The sequence below is a fragment of the Bufo gargarizans genome, chromosome 1, assembly GCF_014858855.1.
Source record: "Bufo gargarizans isolate SCDJY-AF-19 chromosome 1, ASM1485885v1, whole genome shotgun sequence".
NCBI lineage: Eukaryota > Metazoa > Chordata > Amphibia > Anura > Bufonidae > Bufo > Bufo gargarizans.
In genome coordinates, this window is record NC_058080.1 from 500,534,617 (window position 1) to 500,553,521 (window position 18,905).

General features: G+C 43.8%; 1 protein-coding gene across 1 annotated transcript in view; it reads left to right on the top strand.

Annotated features, from left to right (window-relative positions):
• Nucleotides 1-18,440, top strand: part of LOC122928248 (olfactory receptor 6C75-like) — a 42,044-nt gene extending 23,604 nt beyond the window's left edge. Inside the window, exons 2-4 of the mRNA XM_044280894.1 lie at nucleotides 11,995-12,035; nucleotides 16,177-16,536; nucleotides 18,437-18,440. Coding sequence (XP_044136829.1) covers nucleotides 11,995-12,035; nucleotides 16,177-16,536; nucleotides 18,437-18,440 — 405 coding nt within the window. The remainder of the gene's footprint in view (nucleotides 1-11,994; nucleotides 12,036-16,176; nucleotides 16,537-18,436) is intronic.
• Nucleotides 18,441-18,905: the final 465 nt, after the last annotated feature.

The window sequence follows — 18,905 nt, forward strand, 5'->3', positions numbered from 1 at the left end:
TGCGACGTGCCCACCAGGTGGAACTCCACCTTGCACATGCTGGACAGACTGTGCGAGCAGCAGCAGGCCATAGTGGAGTTTCAGCTGCAGCACGCACGGGTCAGTCGCACTGCGGAACAGCACCACTTCACCACCAATGACTGGGCCTCCATGCGAGACCTGTGTGCCCTGTTGCGCTGTTTCGAGTACTCCACCAACATGGCCAGTGGCGATGACGCCGTTATCAGCGTTACAATACCACTTCTATGTCTCCTTGAGAAAACACTTAGGGCGATGATGGAAGAGGAGGTGGCCCAGGAGGAGGAGGAGGAGGAGGAAGAGGGGTCATTTTTAGCACTTTCAGGCCAGTCTCTTCGAAGTGACTCAGAGGGAGGTTTTTTGCAACAGCAGAGGCCAGGTACAAATGTGGCCAGCCAGGGCCCACTACTGGAGGACGAGGAGGACGAGGATGAGGAGGAGGTGGAGGAGGATGAGGATGAAGCATGGTCACAGCGGGGTGGCACCCAACGCAGCTCGGGCCCATCACTGGTGCGTGGCTGGGGGGAAAGGCAGGACGATGACGATACGCCTCCCACAGAGGACAGCTTGTCCTTACCCCTGGGCAGCCTGGCACACATAAGCGACTACATGCTGCAGTGCCTGCACAACGACAGCAGAGTTGCCCACATTTTAACGTGTGCGGACTACTGGGTTGCCACCCTGCTGGATCCACGCTACAAAGACAATGTGCCCACCTTACTTCCTGCACTGGAGCGTGATAGGAAGATGCGCGAGTACAAGCGCACGTTGGTAGACACGCTACTTAGAGCATTCCCAAATGTCACAGGGGAACAAGTGAAAGCCCAAGGCCAAGGCAGAGGAGGAGCAAGAGGTCGCCAAGGCAGCTGTGTCACGGCCAGCTCCTCTGAGGGCAGGGTTAGCATGGCAGAGATGTGGAAAAGTTTTGTCAACACGCCACAGCTAACTGCACCACCACCTGATACGCAACGTGTTAGCAGGAGGCAACATTTCACTAACATGGTGGAACAGTACGTGTGCACACCCCTCCACGTACTGACTGATGGTTCGGCCCCATTCAACTTCTGGGTCTCTAAATTGTACACGTGGCCAGAGCTAGCCTTTTATGCCTTGGAGGTGCTGGCCTGCCCGGCGGCCAGCGTTTTGTCTGAACGTGTATTCAGCACGGCAGGGGGCGTCATTACAGACAAACGCAGCCGCCTGTCTACAGCCAATGTGGACAAGCTGACGTTCATAAAAATGAACCAGGCATGGATCCCACAGGACCTGTCCGTCCCTTGTCCAGATTAGACATTAACTACCTCCCCTTAACCATATATTATTGTACTCCAAGGCACTTCCTCATTCAATCCTATTTTTATTTTCATTTTACCATTATATTGCGAGGCTACCCAAAGTTGAATGAACCTCTCCTCTGTCTGGGTGCCGGGGCCTAAATATATGCCAATGGACTGTTCCAATGTTGGGTGACGTGAAGCCTGATTCTCTGCTATGACATGCAGACTAATTCTCTGCTGACATGAAGCCAGATCCTCTGTTACGGGACCTCTCTCCTCTGCCTGGGTGCTGGGCCTAAATATCTGACAATGGACTGTTGCAGTGGTGGCTGACGTGAAGCCTGATTTTCTGCTATGACATGCAGACTAATTCTCTGCTGACATGAAGCCAGATCCTCTGTTACGGCACCTCTCTCCTCTGCCTGGATGCTGGGCCTAAATTTATCAAAATGGACTGTTGCAGTGGTGGGTGACGTGAAGCCTGATTCTCTGCTATGATATGAAGACTGATTCTCTGCTGACATGAAGCCAGATTGTCTGTTACAGGACCTCTCTCCTCTGCCTGGGTGCTGGGCCTAAATTTATGAAAATGGACTGTTGCAGTGGTGGGTGACGTGAAGCCTGATTCTCTGCTATGACATGAAGACTGATTCTCTGCTGACATGAAGCCAGATTGTTTGTTACGGGACCTCTCTCCTCTGACTGGGTGCTGGGCCTAAATATCTGACAATGGACTGTTGCATTGGTGTCTGACGTGAAGCCTGATTCTCTGCTATGACATGAAGACTGATTCTCTGCTGACATGAAGCCATATTGTCTGTTACGGGACCTCTCTCCTCTGCCTAAGTGCTGGGCCTAAATTTATGAAAATGGACTGTTGCAGTGGTGGGTGACGTGAAGCCTGATTCTCTGCTATGATATTAAGACTGATTCTCTGCTGACATGAAGCCCGATTGTCTGTTACGGACCTCTCTCCTCTGCCTGGGTGCTGGGCCTAAATATCTGACAATGGACTGTTGCATTGGTGGCTGACGTGAAGCCTGATTCTCTGCTATGATATGAAGACTGATTCTCTGCTGACATGAAGCCAGATTGTCTGTTACGGGACCTCTCTCCTCTGCCTGGGTGCTGGGCCTAAATTTATGAAAATGGACTGTTGCATTGGTGGCTGACGTGAAGCCTGATTCTCTGCTATGATATGATGACTGATTCTCTGCTGACATGAAGGCAGATTGTCTGTTACGGGACCTCTCTCCTCTGCCTGGGTGCTGGGCCTAAATTTATGAAAATGGACTGTTGCAGTGGTGGGTGACGTGAAGCCTGATTTTCTGCTATGGCATGAAGACTGATTCTCTGCTGACATGAAGCCAGATTGTCTGTTACGGGACCTCTCTCCTCTGCCTGGGTGCTGGGCCTAAATTTATGAAAATGGACTGTTGCAGTGGTGGGTGACGTGAAGCCTGATTCACTGCTATGACATGAAGACTGATTCTCTGCTGACATGAAGCCAGATTGTCTGTTACGGGACCTCTCTCCTCTGCCTGGGTGCTGGGCCTAAATTTATGAAAATGGACTGTTACAGTGGTGGGTGACGTGAAGCCTGATTCTCTGCTATGACATGAAGACTGATTCTCTGCTGACATGAAGCCAGATTGTCTGTTACGGGACCTCTCTCCTCTGCCTGGGTGCTGGGCCTAAATTTATGAAAATGGACTGTTACAGTGGTGGGTGACGTGAAGCCTGATTCTCTGCTATGACATGAAGACTGATTCTCTGCTGACATGAAGCCAGATTGTCTGTTACGGGACCTCTCTCCTCTGCCTGGGTGCTGGGCCTAAATTTATGAAAATGGACTGTTGCAGTGGTGGGTGACGTGAAGCCTGATTCACTGCTATGACATGAAGACTGATTCTCTGCTGACATGAAGCCAGATTGTCTGTTACGGGACCTCTCTCCTCTGCCTGGGTGCTGGGCCTAAATTTATGAAAATGGACTGTTACAGTGGTGGGTGACGTGAAGCCTGATTCTCTGCTATGACATGAAGACTGATTCTCTGCTGACATGAAGCCAGATTGTCTGTTACGGGACCTCTCTCCTCTGCCTGGGTGCTGGGCCTAAATTTATGAAAATGGACTGTTGAATTGGTGGGTGACGTGAAGCCTGATTCTCTGCTATGATATGAAGACTGATTCTCTGCTGACATGAAGCCAGATTGTCTGTTACGGGACCTCTCTCCTCTGCCTGGGTGCTGGGCCTAAATTTATGAAAATGGACTGTTGCAGTGGTGGGTGACGTGAAGCCTGATTCTCTGCTATGACATGAAGACTGATTCTCTGCTGACATGAAGCCAGATTCTCTGTTACGGGACCTCTCTCCTCTGCCTGGGCGCTGGGCCTAAATATCTGACAATGGACTGTTGCATTGGTGGCTGACGTGAAGCCTGATTCTCTGCTATGACATGAAGACTGATTCTCTGCTGACATGAAGACAGATTCTCTGTCACGGGACCTCTCTCCTCTGCCTGGGTGCCGGGGCCTAAATATCTGAGAATGGACTGTTCCAGTGGTGGGTGACGTGAAGCCAGATTCTCTGCTATGGGACCTCTCTCCAATTGATTTTGGTTAATTTTTATTTATTTAATTTTTATTTTAATTCATTTCCCTATCCACATTTGATTGCAGGGGATTTACCTACATGTTGCTGCCTTTTGCAGCACTCTAGCCCTTTCCTGGGCTGTTTTACAGCCTTTTTAGTGCCGAAAAGTTCGGGTCCCCATTGACTTCAATGGGGTTCAGGTTCGGGACGAAGTTCGGATCGGGTTCGGATCCCGAACCCGAACATTTTTGGGAAGTTCGGCCGAACTTCTCGAACCCGAACATCCAGGTGTCCGCTCAACTCTAGTTACTAGATGAGAGCAAGAAAGTTTATCTATGAAAAGAAGAAGAAAGGTGCAAGAACAGAAATCTATGGCAGCGACTAACATTGTTCGGTGTTTGGCAACAGGTGGCAGACCATTTCGAGGTCACAATGAAAAAACAGATAGCCACGAGAGAGGTTTATTTCTAAATATTGTCAATCTACTAAAAAAATATGATCCTGTCATGCAAAGACATTTGCAAGAATCTCTTCGAAATGCAACATATCTGAGTAAATGCATACAGAATCTCTTCGAAATGCATACAGAATGATTTAAATATGGCCTTACATAATATTGTGCAACAAAAAATGGTGTCAGCAATAAATTGAAAAATGATCTCAATAATTGCAGATGATACTGCTGACTGTGGACACCATGAACAGATGTCTGTTGTTGTACGATATTTTAATAATGAACAGCAAGGTCCAGCTGAGCATTTTGTTTCAATTCAAAGGCTCTTAAAAGTTGATGCTCAGTCGATTTTTGACCAAATAAATAATGTTCTTGAAATTTTTAAAACCAACTGGTCATCAGTGATCTCTGTGTGCTTTGACGGAGCATCTACTATGTCTGGATGCACTGCAGGTGTTCAGATGAAATGTAAAGAAAAAAAAACATGAAATACTCTATGTACACTGCTATGCACATTGTTTAAACCTTGTCCTTGTTGATGCATGCACCTTAAGTAGACAAAACAGAACAGTGTTTGACTTCTTTGGCATTATTCAGACTCGTTATGCCTTCATGGAGAGAAGTCCTGTGAGACGTGCTCTAATGGAGAAGATTTCTCAAGAAGTAGTGTCACGAGGGTGTCAAGAGCCACGTCTGACTCCGTTATACCCGGGGTCAGGAAGTCGCAGCGGGTGGCTGCGCGCTCTATGTCTAAAGATCACAGTGTTTCTTAGTGTTTGTTTTCTGTGTTTGCCTTGCTATCCTTTTTGTCTCACTCAGGGATCCGTAGCTTCTCCTCCTCAGCTGTTTCTTGTCTGCCACTCCCAAACTCCTTATATTCTCCTCTCACACTTCTCTTGTTGCCAGTTATAGAGCTTCCTGCCTGGACATCTATGCTGACCCACTGGAGCTGAGAATCTGGTTGTTGTTCCAGAGTGCTACCCTCCGCTTTTGTTGTCTCCTGTTGTTGCCCACCTGGGATTATATGTTTAGTTTGTATTGTCTGTCCTCCCCTTGGTGTTTTCCTTTAGAGCTAGTGGTGCGGACTAGTGTTCCCACCGCCCTGTTCACTATCTAGGGCTCATCCTAGGGAAAGCCAGGGTTTTAGGCACGTGATCGGCGTACGGGTGAGGAACCCGTCTAGGGACGACAGGGCAGCCAGGCGCCAGCCGCAAGGTGAGTCAGGGGTCACCACCTTCCCTCTCACTAGGGCAGGGCCTCCCTCTTTTCCTCCCTCCGTGTCACGTATGTGACAGTTACGCCGATCGTGATAAGTAGGAACTCAGTTAAAGACTGTAAAGTCACTGTCAAACACAAGGTGGGCTTTACAGTGTTACCTGTGACAAGCTGTTCATGTGAAAGAGCCTTTTCAAAACTGACACATGTAAAAACCAAACTGAGGAGTACAATGTTCCAAGAACGCCTGGATGCACTCATGATATTATATATTGAGCTTGGTCGGCTACTTATAACGAGGTCATTAAATACGGGTGCAAGTCCTCCTGGGGGCCTGAGACCAAGGTCCCGAATGTATATAGAAAAAAAAAGGCAGCACTCCAAATTGTGATGAAAAAACTGTGGACGGTTTATTCACCCATCTAGTAGCAATGTTTCAGTTCTCTCATTGGAGCCTTTGTCCAGCTAAATAACATGTGCATAGTGGCATACATAAGTAGTGCAAACTATTTCATAATTACAAATCGATGATTAAACAATAAAGTGCAAGAGCATCAAAAGTTTAACAGTGTTAAAAATACAATTCATCTGTTGCCATGATTTTATCCCAAATAGTTGTGAACATGATCATATGAAGTACATATTGAGATCGGTACAGTGAAAAAATCTATAAACATACATGATTGCCAATCAAATATAGTAAAGTGTACACAGTGTGTGGCAATGATAAATCAATTAAAACATTAAAAAACCTTGAATAAGCCACGTTGAATCATAGAAACCTGGTGGAATCTGCTGGCGTCCGGAAAGTGAGGTTTTTCCTCACTCGCAATTATTTTCTGTTTCAAGATGATTTTTTTCTGCAATTGCGGGGGACCGCGATGGGGTCCAATGTAACATAGTAACATAGTACATAAGGCCGAAAAAAGACATTTGTCCATCCAGTTCGGCCTGTTATCCCGCAAGTTGATCCAGAGGAAGACCCCTCTCTAGTAGCTATAGCCTGTAATATTATTAAGCTCCAGAAATACGTCCATGGCCCTCTTGAATTCCTTTATTGTACTCACCATCACCACCTCCTCAGGCAGAGAGTTCCATATTCTCACTGCTCTTACCGTAAAGAATCCTTTTCTATGTTTGTGTACAAACCTTCTTTCCTCCAGGCGCAGAGGATGTCCCCTCGTCACAGTCACAGTCCTGGGGATAAATAGCTGATGGGATAGATCTCTGTACTGACCCTTGATATATTTATACATATTAATTAGATCTCCCCTCAGTCGTCTTTTTTCTAAAGTGAATAACTCTAATTTTGATAATCTTTCAGGGTACTGTAGTTGCCCCATTCCAGTTATTACTTTAGTTGCCCTCCTCTGGACCTTCTCCAGCTCTGCTATGTCTGCCTTGTTTACAGGAGCCCAGAACTGTACACAGTACTCCATGTGTGGTCTGACTAGCGATTTGTAAAGTGGTAGGACTATGTTCTTATCACGGGAATCTATGCCCCTTCTGATGCAACCCATTATCTTGTTGGCCTTGGCAGCAGCTGCCTGACACTGGTTTTTGCAGCTTAGTTTGCTGTTTATTAAAATTCCTAGATCCTTTTCCATGTCAGTGTTACCGAGTGTTTTACCATTTAGTATGTACGGTTGACTTGCATTTTTCCTTCCCATGTGCATAACTTTACATTTATCAGTGTTAAACCCCATCTGCCACTTATCTGCCCAAGCCTCCAGTCTATCCAGATCCCTCTGTAGTAGTATACTGTCCTCATCAGTGTAAATTACTTTACACAGTTTAGTGTCATCTGCGAAAATTGATACTTTACTATGCAAGCCTTCTACAAGATCATTAATAAATATATTGAAGAGAATAGGGCCCAATACTGACCCCTGAGGTACCCCACTAGTGACAGTGACCCAATCTGAGTGTGTACCGTTAATAACCACCCTCTGTTTTCTATCACTGAGCCAGTTACTTACCCACATACAGATGTTTTCTCCCAGTCCGAGCATTCTCATTTTATATACTAACCTTTTATGTGGTACAGTGTCAAATGCTTTGGAGAAGTCCAGATATACGACATCCATTGATTCGCCGCTGTCAAGTCTAGAACTTACCTCCTCATAGAAACTGATTAAATTAGTCTGACATGACCGATCCCTCACGAAGCCATGCTGATATGGCGTTATTTGCTTATTTCTGTTGAGATGCTCTAATATAGCATCTCTCAGAAAACCTTCAAACAGTTTACCCACAACAGATGTTAAACTTACCGGCCTATAGTTTCCAGGGTCTGTTTTTGGCCCCTTTTTGAATATTGGCACCACATATGCCATGCGCCAATCCTGTGGGACATTCCCTGTCAGTATAGAGTCTGCAAATATCAGAAATAAGGGTCTGGCTATGACATTACTTAATTCCTTTAGGATACGGGGGTGTATGTCATCCGGTCCTGGCGATTTGTCTATTTTAATCTTTTTAAGTCGCTGATGTACTTCTTCCTGGGTCAGACAGGACACTTTTAATGGGGAATTTATTTTTGCATTCTGCATGTCATCTGACAATTTATTTTCCTCAGTGAATACATTGGAGAAAAAAATATTTAACAGCTTTGCTTTCTCCTCATCGCTCTCTGCGACTTCCCCCTCATTACTCTTTAAAGGGCCGACACCTTCAGATTTATACTTTTTAACATTTATATAATTGAAGAACATTTTAGGGTTAGTTTTACTCTCTTTGGCAATTAATCTCTCGGTCTCTAGTTTGGCCGCTTTTATTTGTTTTTTACATGTTCTATTTTTTTCCTTATAGTTTTTCAGTGCTTCCGTGCTCCCCTCCTGTTTCAGTGAATGATATGCTTTCTTTTTGTCATTTATTGCTTTCGTTACAGTTCTATTTATCCACATTGGTTTCTTTTTATTCCTTAACCTTTTATTACCATACGGTATGTACCTCTCACAATGAGATTTTAGGATGTTTTTAAAGATATCCCATTTTGTGGCTGTATTTTTATTTTTGAGGACTTTGTCCCAGTTAGTTTGGCCTATGGCCTCTCTTAGTTGGCTAAATTTAGCTTTTTTGAAGTTTGGTATTTTTGTTCCTCCCTGTAGAAACGCTCTTTTGAATGATAATTGGAAGGTTATTACTTTGTGGTCACTATTTCCCAGGTGTCCCCCAACCTGCACATCTGTTGTTCTGTCCGGCCTATTGGTTAATACTAAGTCCAGTATGGCCGTCCCTCTAGTCGGGTCCTGAACCAGTTGGGAGAGGTAATTGTCTTTGGTTATTGCCAAGAACCTGTTTCCTTTATGAGATATACAAGTTTCAGTTTCCCAGTCTATATCTGGGTAGTTGAAGTCCCCCATAATAACCACCTCATTATGATTTGCCGCCTCGTCTATCTCGTTTAGTAATAGATTTTCTGTGGACTCTGGTATATTAGGTGGTTTATAGTAAACTCCTATTAGTAATTTATTGTTGTTTTTAGCTCCATGTATCTCTACCCACAGTGACTCCACATGTTCATGTCCCTCATTTATATCTTCGCGGAGTGTGGGCTTTAGACCGGACTTTACATAGAGGCAGACCCCTCCTCCTCTCCGGTTTTGACGATCCTTTCTAAACAGACTGTAACCTTGTACATTAACCGCCCAGTCATAGCTATCATCCAGCCATGTCTCAGTTATTCCCACTATGTCATAGTTCTCCTCACACATCACTAATTCCAGTTCACCAGTTTTATTAGTCAGGCTTCTGGCATTAGTATACATACATTTGAGAGGTTTATGTATATTTTTTACCCTACACCTTTCCTTCTGAACTGTTCTAGTCCCTCCTTCCATTCCTCCCCCAGTCCCATTACTTTGCCCCCGGTCTCTATCTGCACTATCTTCCCGTCCTATAACGTAATTACCCTCCCCCCCAGTCCCTAGTTTAAACACTCCTCCAACCTTCTAGCCATCTTTCTCCCCAGCACAGCTGCCCCTTCCCCATTGAGGTGCAGCCCGTCCCTACGATAGAGCCTGTAGCCGATAGAAAAATCGGCCCAGTTCTCCAGGAACCCAAACCCCTCCTTCCTACACCAGTTCTTGAGCCACTTGTTAATCTCCATAATCTCCCGCTGCCTTTCTTGTGTGGCTCGTGGTACAGGCAGTATTTCGGAAAATACTACCTTTGAGGTCCTTGCCCTCAGCTTTTGACCTAAATCCCTGAAATCATTTTTAAGGACTCTCCACCTACCTCTAACTTTGTCATTGGTTCCGATATGGACCATGACCGCTGGATCTTCTCCAGCCCCTCCCAGTAATCTGTCAACCCGATCCGCAATGTGTCGAACTCTAGCGCCAGGAAGACAGCACACTGTTCGGCGATCACGGTCTTTGTGACAGATTTCCCTATCTGTTCCCCTAATAATGGAGTCGCCCACTACCAGCACCTGTCTGGCCTGCCCTGCTCTCCTGGTTCCCTGCTTACTGGAGCTGACATTCCCCTGACTGGCAGAGGAAGTGTCCGGCTGCAGCAGTGCCGTCCCCGGACTGACATCCCCCTCATCTGCCAAACGTGCAAACTTGTTGGGGTGTGTCAGATCAGGGCTAGCCTCCCTGGCACTCTTCCCTCTACCCCGCTTTCTAACTGTTACCCAGCTAGCTACCTCACTTTCCTCAGCCTCCTCTCTGTCACCCTCCCCCTCATCTACCCCAAAGAGTGCTTGCTCGGTGAGAAGCAAACTCTTTTGCAAATTATCAATGCCTCTCAGTGTTGCAACTTGCCCGTTTAGAGACTCGATTTGCGATTCCAAACGGGTTATTTGCTCACATCTAGAACAAAGATATGCACCCTTGAACTCCTGTTCCAGGACTGCATACATCATGCAAGATGTGCACTGGACTGCGTTGTAAATTGTGCAACACATACTAAATGGGGATTACAACAGTAAAAAAGTAAAACAGTATATATGATTCAGACCTAGACCCTGTCTGCTGTAGCCGAAGGGCTACGCTAAACCAAGCCAACAACACACAAGGAAATTATATCCAACCTTAGTTTCCAAACTCCTTTTCTTAAACTCCTTGTTTTTTTAACTCCACTTAATAAGAAGCCCACTTAGTAGAGCAAGCCCCAGGAAGAGCAGGCTCTGTGGTGCCGACCTACGCAAATCTTTACATGACACATCTTGAGGAGTCTGTCGTCTATGTGAGCCACCACTTCAGCCATGTGCTGGGGTGGTGGCGATACATCAACTACATTTTCCTGATTTGGGTCGGTGCCACAGAGGACCTCATGGCGTTTCACCTCTTTTTGAACACTATTGACCCCAGTGTCAAATTCATGTTGATGCATTCTGAGGAAACTATACAGTTTTTGGACACTCAGGTCAGCATTTGTAATGACAGGCTTGTCACTAACTTATATGTGAAGCCCACAGACAAAAATACTTTGCTACGTTTTGAGAGTCATCATCCTAGACCTATGATTAGGTCACTTCCTTTTAGCCAATTACTTAGAATTAAGAAAATTGTGCAAGACCCCACCTCAGTAGATTATGTATTAGTCTGCAAGAAATGGGGTCCAAATTTCGTACACGTGGATACCCTAAAAAACGTATCCAAGAACATCTAGGCAGAATTAAGCCCCTCACCAAAGAGGCCACCAGGGAGGGATTAGGTGATACTAAATGTTCCAAAGCCAGTATACCTTTTGTGTCTGAGTTCAGTACTAATAGTGATAATATTTCAGCTATTTTAAAAAAGCATTGGAGATTATTGACCAGTAATTTTGAGAATGTTGAAGAATTTTAATCTTTGCCTTTATGCTCATACCGGAGAAGTCGCAATCTGGGTGACAGATTGGTTAAGTCCGATATAGGTTCATCTAGGGAAACTTGTGAGACATATTTTGGATCCCCCCGCAAAGGTTGTTTTCCATGCTATAACTGTGTAAATTGCAACCTGATGTTACGGGGTGATTCATTTGTTCACCCGGTCTCCGGCCAAATGATTAAAATTAAACAATATCTAACATGTGACTCGTCCCATGTTATTTATTTGTTGACCTGCCCCTGCCACCTTCTATACATAGGTGAAACCACCTGGGATGTCAAAACTCGACTCAATCAACATCGGCATTCCATTAGAAAACAAAAAAATGGATCTTCCCGTATCTAAACACTTTACTGAGGCGAAACATACTGAAAAGGATTTACGGTTTAGATTTTTGGAACAAATACCTCTTTTGAGACGAGGTGGTGATAGAACCAAATTATTGAAAAGAAGAGAGCTTTATTGGATTTACACGCTAAGTACTTTGAAGCCACAGGGCTTAAATGTAGAATTTAGGGTAATCTAGTCACCAGTTAAGTATGTGCTCTCGCCTTGTATTCTATTTAGGGAAAACAACATGTCCTATATGTCTAACTGTGTTCTCTTTTTTTTGTAGGACAATATCTTTGACTTTATTATCATGAATGGTCACGTTTGGTGAAGACTGGAGGAGCTATGCAGCGATCCATTTATATGCTATTAAACAATTAATTATGTTGGGATACCACCTCCGGAATTTTTTAAATAGTGACAATCCCTGTCTGTGATTTGATGCCACTCTAGCCCCATTCGGGACTTGAGTGACACTGACTCCTGACGGGTACATCTGTTTAGTTGTCATTATGCAATGCTCTGATGCAGTTCATCTGTGACTCCACCCGCTGAGACAGGGAATCGGGATCACATCATTGTGGTGGGTTCTTGTCATGGAGCAGACATGCTGACAGATCTGGACAGAGGGGGGTATGCGGTTTGATAGGCCGTGATGCCCCCCTGATACAGACATTCCATTACGGAGACTGGTGCTCACCCGCCGATCTTCCGTTTGTGGATCAGCTTTATCTGCTTTAAACTGCGGAGCTCTGGACACTGTAAGTGTCTCTTGTAATTCTGTACAGGGAACTTGCCGGCCTGTATGGGCACGAGCATGTGCCCTGGTGCAAAGTTGGACAGCGGCCATCTTTAATGTGGTTCCTGTATTCTCTGTCATTATCACGTGTCTCGTGAGAGCACATGGAGCTGCGCATGCGCTGATTACCTTTCCGGACGCCAGCAGATTCCACCAGGTCTCTATGATTCAACGGGACTTATTCAAGGTTTTTTAATGTTTTAATTGATCTGTCATTGCCACACACTGTGTACACTTTACTATATTTGATTGGCAATCATGTATGTTTATTGATTTTTTCACTGTACCGCTCACGATATGTGCTTCATATGATCATGTTCACAACTATTTGGGATATAATCATGGCAACAGATGAATTGTATTTTTAACACTGGTAAACTTTTGATGCACTTGCACTTTATTGTTTAATCATCGATTTGTAATTATGAAATAATTTGCACTACTTATGTATGCCACTATGCACATGTTATTTACCTGGACAAAGGCTCCAATGAGAGAGCTGAAACGTTGCTGCTAAATGGGTGAATAAACCGTCCACTTTTTTTCATCACAATTTGGAGTGCTGCCTTTTTTCTTCTATATATATATATATATAGAGAGAGAGAGAGAGAGAGAGAAACCGACAGCACTTCCCATAGAAAACCGTGATTTATTCAGCCCATGTGGCACAGTAAGGCAACGTTTCGACTTGAACACAGAGCCTTTCTCAAGCATGCTTGAGAAAGGCTCTGTGTCCGAGCCAAAACGTTGCTTCGCTGTGCCACATGGGCTGAATAAATCACGGTTTTTGTAATGGAAGTGCTGTCCGTTTCCTTCTATCTTTCTGGGTAAGAAGTTACACCCTGGGACATAGCACGTGTGAGTACTTTTGTGGATTGGTGCGGCCATATTTTTTCTATATATATATATTTATATAGTCGGAAAAGGACAGCACATCAAGTAGTACAAAAAATCTTTATTGGGCCACAGTGGCACAGTGAGGCGACGTTTCGGCTCAAAATCCAGAGCCTTTCTCAAGCATCAAAACACAAGTGAAAATAAGTGTACATGATTAAGAAATAACAATGATCAATAATCACAATTAGTGTAAAAAATCAATATATAAATCAATATACAGTGATTACAAAAATGACATCACATAGAAAAAATATATGGTGATACATGATTATGTGTATAATTTACAACAAGGTAATATACCATAACAAAATCCAAAATATAAATATAAGTGGCACCAATATAAATCAGCTGCTTTATATATATTTAATGATATTAAATAAAAACAGGAGGAGCTAAAGATAACGGTGGTTACCTACCACATAGAGTCAGCGTGTATCCACATCCCCGCAATGGCCACAGTTGGCGTCAAGTTCGATGGAATGCGCAGGCGTCAAGATGCGTCCCGGCAAAATCGCATCATGCTACGTCTAAACTAGACATCTCACGTCACAGCTTGCGCCGCGGGATCGATCCTGTCCATTGCTCTCCAGTGCGCATGCCCACAGTATTATGAGTGCAGGCACGCCATATTTGGCACTGGACAGGTTGCCCATAGTTGCTTGATAAATGTAATATATGGCTAGCAGGAGGCAAAGCGAGGGAACCACACATCCCTGTCAAGGGGGCCTGGTATCCATACATTGGGCGTGCAATATGAGTCAGATCCGCACCTCCGTGCCGATCGTGCATACAAGTGCCGCCCCAATTACGCCTCCTGAAGATGCCACAAATAGGGTTCTCCTCATGGGTATATATTATTATTAAATCAATGCATATAGGATCTGCCGTGACACAACCCGACCCAAAGCACAATCCAATCTAAATGCAACCAAATAATGGACAGAGTCAGACGTGGGACACGGTGTCTCCTAATATGGCAGGACAGCATCATCATCATATTGCTCCTCTTCTTATATTGACCGATCATCTATGATATAAGATGAAAAAATTAGAGAAAGAATACAAAATGTAGGTTAGATCTTATAGTAACATTTGTGTTTGATTAATACCTACAACATAATGAAAGCCGAATGGTAGATGATACATGACACCAAGGGCAAACCACCTTTTATGTACAAACCCCTAAATTAAAGTCCACATTGAGACCATAAGGCCTCAGAGTATTCAACGTATGTATCCAGAACAGCTCTTTCCTTTTTAATAATAGAATTCTATTACCTCCTCGTCTGGGTAGAGGAATATGATCTATAATCCAACATTTCAATTTATGTTCTGTATGGTTCATCTCCACAAAGTGTTTAGGGATGCGTAGATCCCAACGTTTTTTTCTGATGGTGGAACGGTGATTGTTTAATCGAGTTTTTAAATCAGTGGACGTCTCACCTACATACAATAGTTTGCAGGGGCAACTTAAAATATAAATTACAAAATTAGAGTTGCAAGTGAGATGGAAGGAGATAGAATACCTCACATTGGTCATTGGATGTATGAAGGTTTTTCCTTTGCAAATATGTTTACAATTGACACAACTGAGACACGGAAAACATCCCGTGCTCCGTTGTGTCAATGTTGTTTGCGTCAAACCAGGTCCAGGACCTATATCCGCATGTACTAATTGGTCTCGTAGATTTCTAGATCTTTTAAAGGAGAACAGGGGAGGAGATCTGAATTCAGGCACTAGGCTAAGGCAACCCCCTAGGATACCCCAATGTTTGCTAATGATACGATTAATTGTACCACTGTGTTCTGTGTATTTCGTAATAAAGGGGATCCTATTATGCGGACCCTTCCTCTCCTTTCTCAATAACGTATCATTTCTATCCAAATGTTGGACCCGATCTACTTGGGATTTTAATAGCTCAGGAGGATAGCCTCTGTGTATAAATTTTTCAACCATGGTCTCCAATGATTTTTCCAATGCATTAGGGTCAGAAATAATCCTCTTGGCCCTAAGGAACTGGGAAAAAGGAAGATGCTTCACCATGTTCCGCGGATGGCTGCTCTGGAAATGTAGGAGAGTGTTTTTATCAGTAGGTTTGGTGAATAGCTTAGTCTGTAACCGACCTTCCTGATAAATGACAGTGGTGTCCAGAAATTGAATTTCAGTACTAGAGTGTATCAAAGTGAATTGTAACTCCTTATTGATACTATTGAGATACCCTTGAAACTCCAATAGTTCAGAGCAGTCACCAGTCCATATGAGGAAGATGTCGTCGATGTATCTCCACCATCTCAGAATTTTGCTGCTGTGGTGGGACACATGGACAACATCTTCCTCAAAGCACCTCATAAAAATATTGGCGTACGTGGGGGCCACATGAGACCCCATCGCCACGCCCCTAATTTGTTGGCAGTTTGACAATAATATGTCCAACCAGAAAGACAGAAATAAAAATAAAAATATACAATCATCAGGAATAGAACAATCAACTCCTTTTTTAGGATACAGAGGCAGCAACCAGCACAAAAGAGAGGCCGTACCAGACGCGGTGGCCGTAGACATCGACGAACTTCCAAAACTGCGCAACAACAAAATTTGTGCACAGGGCAACAAATTACAGACACAGAAGAAGAAATAACTGTTATTAATTTATCATCTAAAATACTTACCCCCATACAAGTAAGTGTCCTGAATAAGGGACTAACTTTTTGTCCATCTGCCCCACTGAATGTATTTGATTTAGATGTGGATCTATCTGCTTTTTTTCACAGGATCAAGCTGAAAGCTTGGTTCTGTGATAAGATGCGAACCAACATGGCCCAGTCTAGTGAACTCACATTGGGTGGTCTTGATTTGCACCTTAAAAGTAATTTTACCCCTGTGGTCAGCGAGTCTGCCATTGATGCCTACATAACTGCTGTTAAATCTGAAGTGTCGCAATATAAACAATCTTGTGACACTAATATGTTCAAGAGCCCCAATCTTACTCGACTAGAGATTGAGGCGATTGAACAATTGAGAAATGACCCACTCCTTACTGTGAAACCCGCGGATAAGGGGGGTGGGATTGTCGTCTTGGATACCGCCAAATACATCGCGGAGATCAGACGACAGCTCGGCGATACTGAAGTGTATCTAGCACTTCAGGCTGATCCAAAATTTGATATTGCTAGAGTTATTCAAAAATGTCTAAATAATGCGGTTGTAGCTGGCATCATTGACAATGATCTCGCAGAGTTTTGTACTATTAATCATCCGATTACACCGGTACTTTATGTACTCCCCAAAGTACACAAATCATTGGTCGACCCTCCAGGTCGTCCAATAGTATCGGGCTCAGACTCTATCTTCAGTAACATCTCTATCTTTCTAGATAAACTCTTACATAATTATGCGTGTGGGGCCGAATCCTATATTCAGGACACAACGGATTTTCTATGTAAATTGAGAAATGTCGATTGTGGGTTAACAGAGAAAATCATTTCAGCGTCATTTGATGTGACATCTCTATATACGTCAATCGACCATGATCTTGGCATTAAAGTGGTTAGACGATTGTTAGACTTGTCATCCTTGACTGTAGAAACTTGTGACTTTGTAATTGACCTAATGTAATTGAATTATTTTCTGTTCCAGGATATATTTTACAAACAAATTAGGGGCGTGGCGATGGGGTCTCATGTGGCCCCCACGTACGCCAATATTTTTATGAGGTGCTTTGAGGAAGATGTCGTCCATGTGTCCCACCACAGCAGCAAAATTCTGAGGTGGTGGAGATACATCGACGACATCTTCCTCATATGGACTGGTGACTGCTCTGAACTATTGGAATTTCAAGGGTATCTCAATAGTATCAATAAGGAGTTACAATTCACTCTGATACACTCTAGTACTGAAATTCAATTTCTGGACACCACTGTCATTTATCAGGAAGGTCGGTTACAGACTAAGCTATTCACCAAACCTACTGATAAAAACACTCTCCTACATTTCCAGAGCAGCCATCCACGGAACATGGTGAAGCATCTTCCTTTTTCCCAGTTCCTTAGGGCCAAGAGGATTATTTCTGACCCTAATGCATTGGAAAAATCATTGGAGACCATGGTTGAAAAATTTATACACAGAGGCTATCCTCCTGAGCTATTAAAATCCCAAGTAGATCGGGTCCAACATTTGGATAGAAATGATACGTTATTGAGAAAGGAGAGGAAGGGTCCACATAATAGGATCCCCTTTATTACGAAATACACAGAACACAGTGGTACAATTAATCGTATCATTAGCAAACATTGGGGTATCCTAGGGGGTTGCCTTAGCCTAGTGCCTGAATTCAGATCTCCTCCCCTGTTCTCCTTTAAAAGATCTAGAAATCTACGAGACCAATTAGTACATGCGGATATAGGTCCTGGACCTGGTTTGACGCAAACAACATTGACACAACGGAGCACGGGATGTTTTCCGTGTCTCAGTTGTGTCAATTGTAAACATATTTGCAAAGGAAAAACCTTCATACATCCGATGACCAATGTGAGGTATTCTATCTCCTTCCATCTCACTTGCAACTCTAATTTTGTAATTTATATTTTAAGTTGCCCCTGCAAACTATTGTTTGTAGGTGAGACGTCCACTGATTTAAAAACTCGATTAAACAATCACCGTTCCACCATCAGAAAAAAACGTCGGGATCTACGCATCCCTAAACACTTTGTGGAGATGAACCATACAGAACATCAATTGAAATGTTGGATTATAGATCATATTCCTCTACCCAGACGAGGAGGTAATAGAATTCTATTATTAAAAAGGAAAGAGCTGTTCTGGATACATACGTTGAATACTCTGAGGCCTTATGGTCTCAATGTGGACTTTAATTTAGGGGTTTGTACATAAAAGGTGGTTTGCCCTTGGTGTCATGTATCATCTACCATTCGGCTTTCATTATGTTGTAGGTATTAATCAAACACAAATGTTACTATAAGATATAACCCACATTTTGTATTCTTTCTCTAATTTTTTCATCTTATATCATAGATGATCGGTCAATATAAGAAGAGGAGCAATATGATGATGATGCTGTCCTGCCTTATTAGGAGACACCGTGTCCCACGTCTGACTCTGTCCATTATTTGGTTGCATTTAGATTGGATTGTGCTTTGGGTCGGGTTGTGTCACGGCAGATCCTATATGCATTGATTTAATAATAATATATACCCATGAGGAGAACCCTATTTGTGGCATCTTCAGGAGGCGTAATTGGGGCGGCACTTGTATGCACGATCGGCACGGAGGTGCGGATCTGGTTCATATTGCACGCCCAATGTATGGATACCAGGCCCCCTTGACAGGGATGTGTGGTTCCCTCGCTTTGCCTCCTGCTAGCCATATATTACATTTATCAAGCAACTATGGGCAACCTGTCCAGTGCCAATTATGGCATGCCTGCACTCATAATACTGTGGGCATGCGCACTGGAGAGCAATGGACAGGATCGATCCCGCGG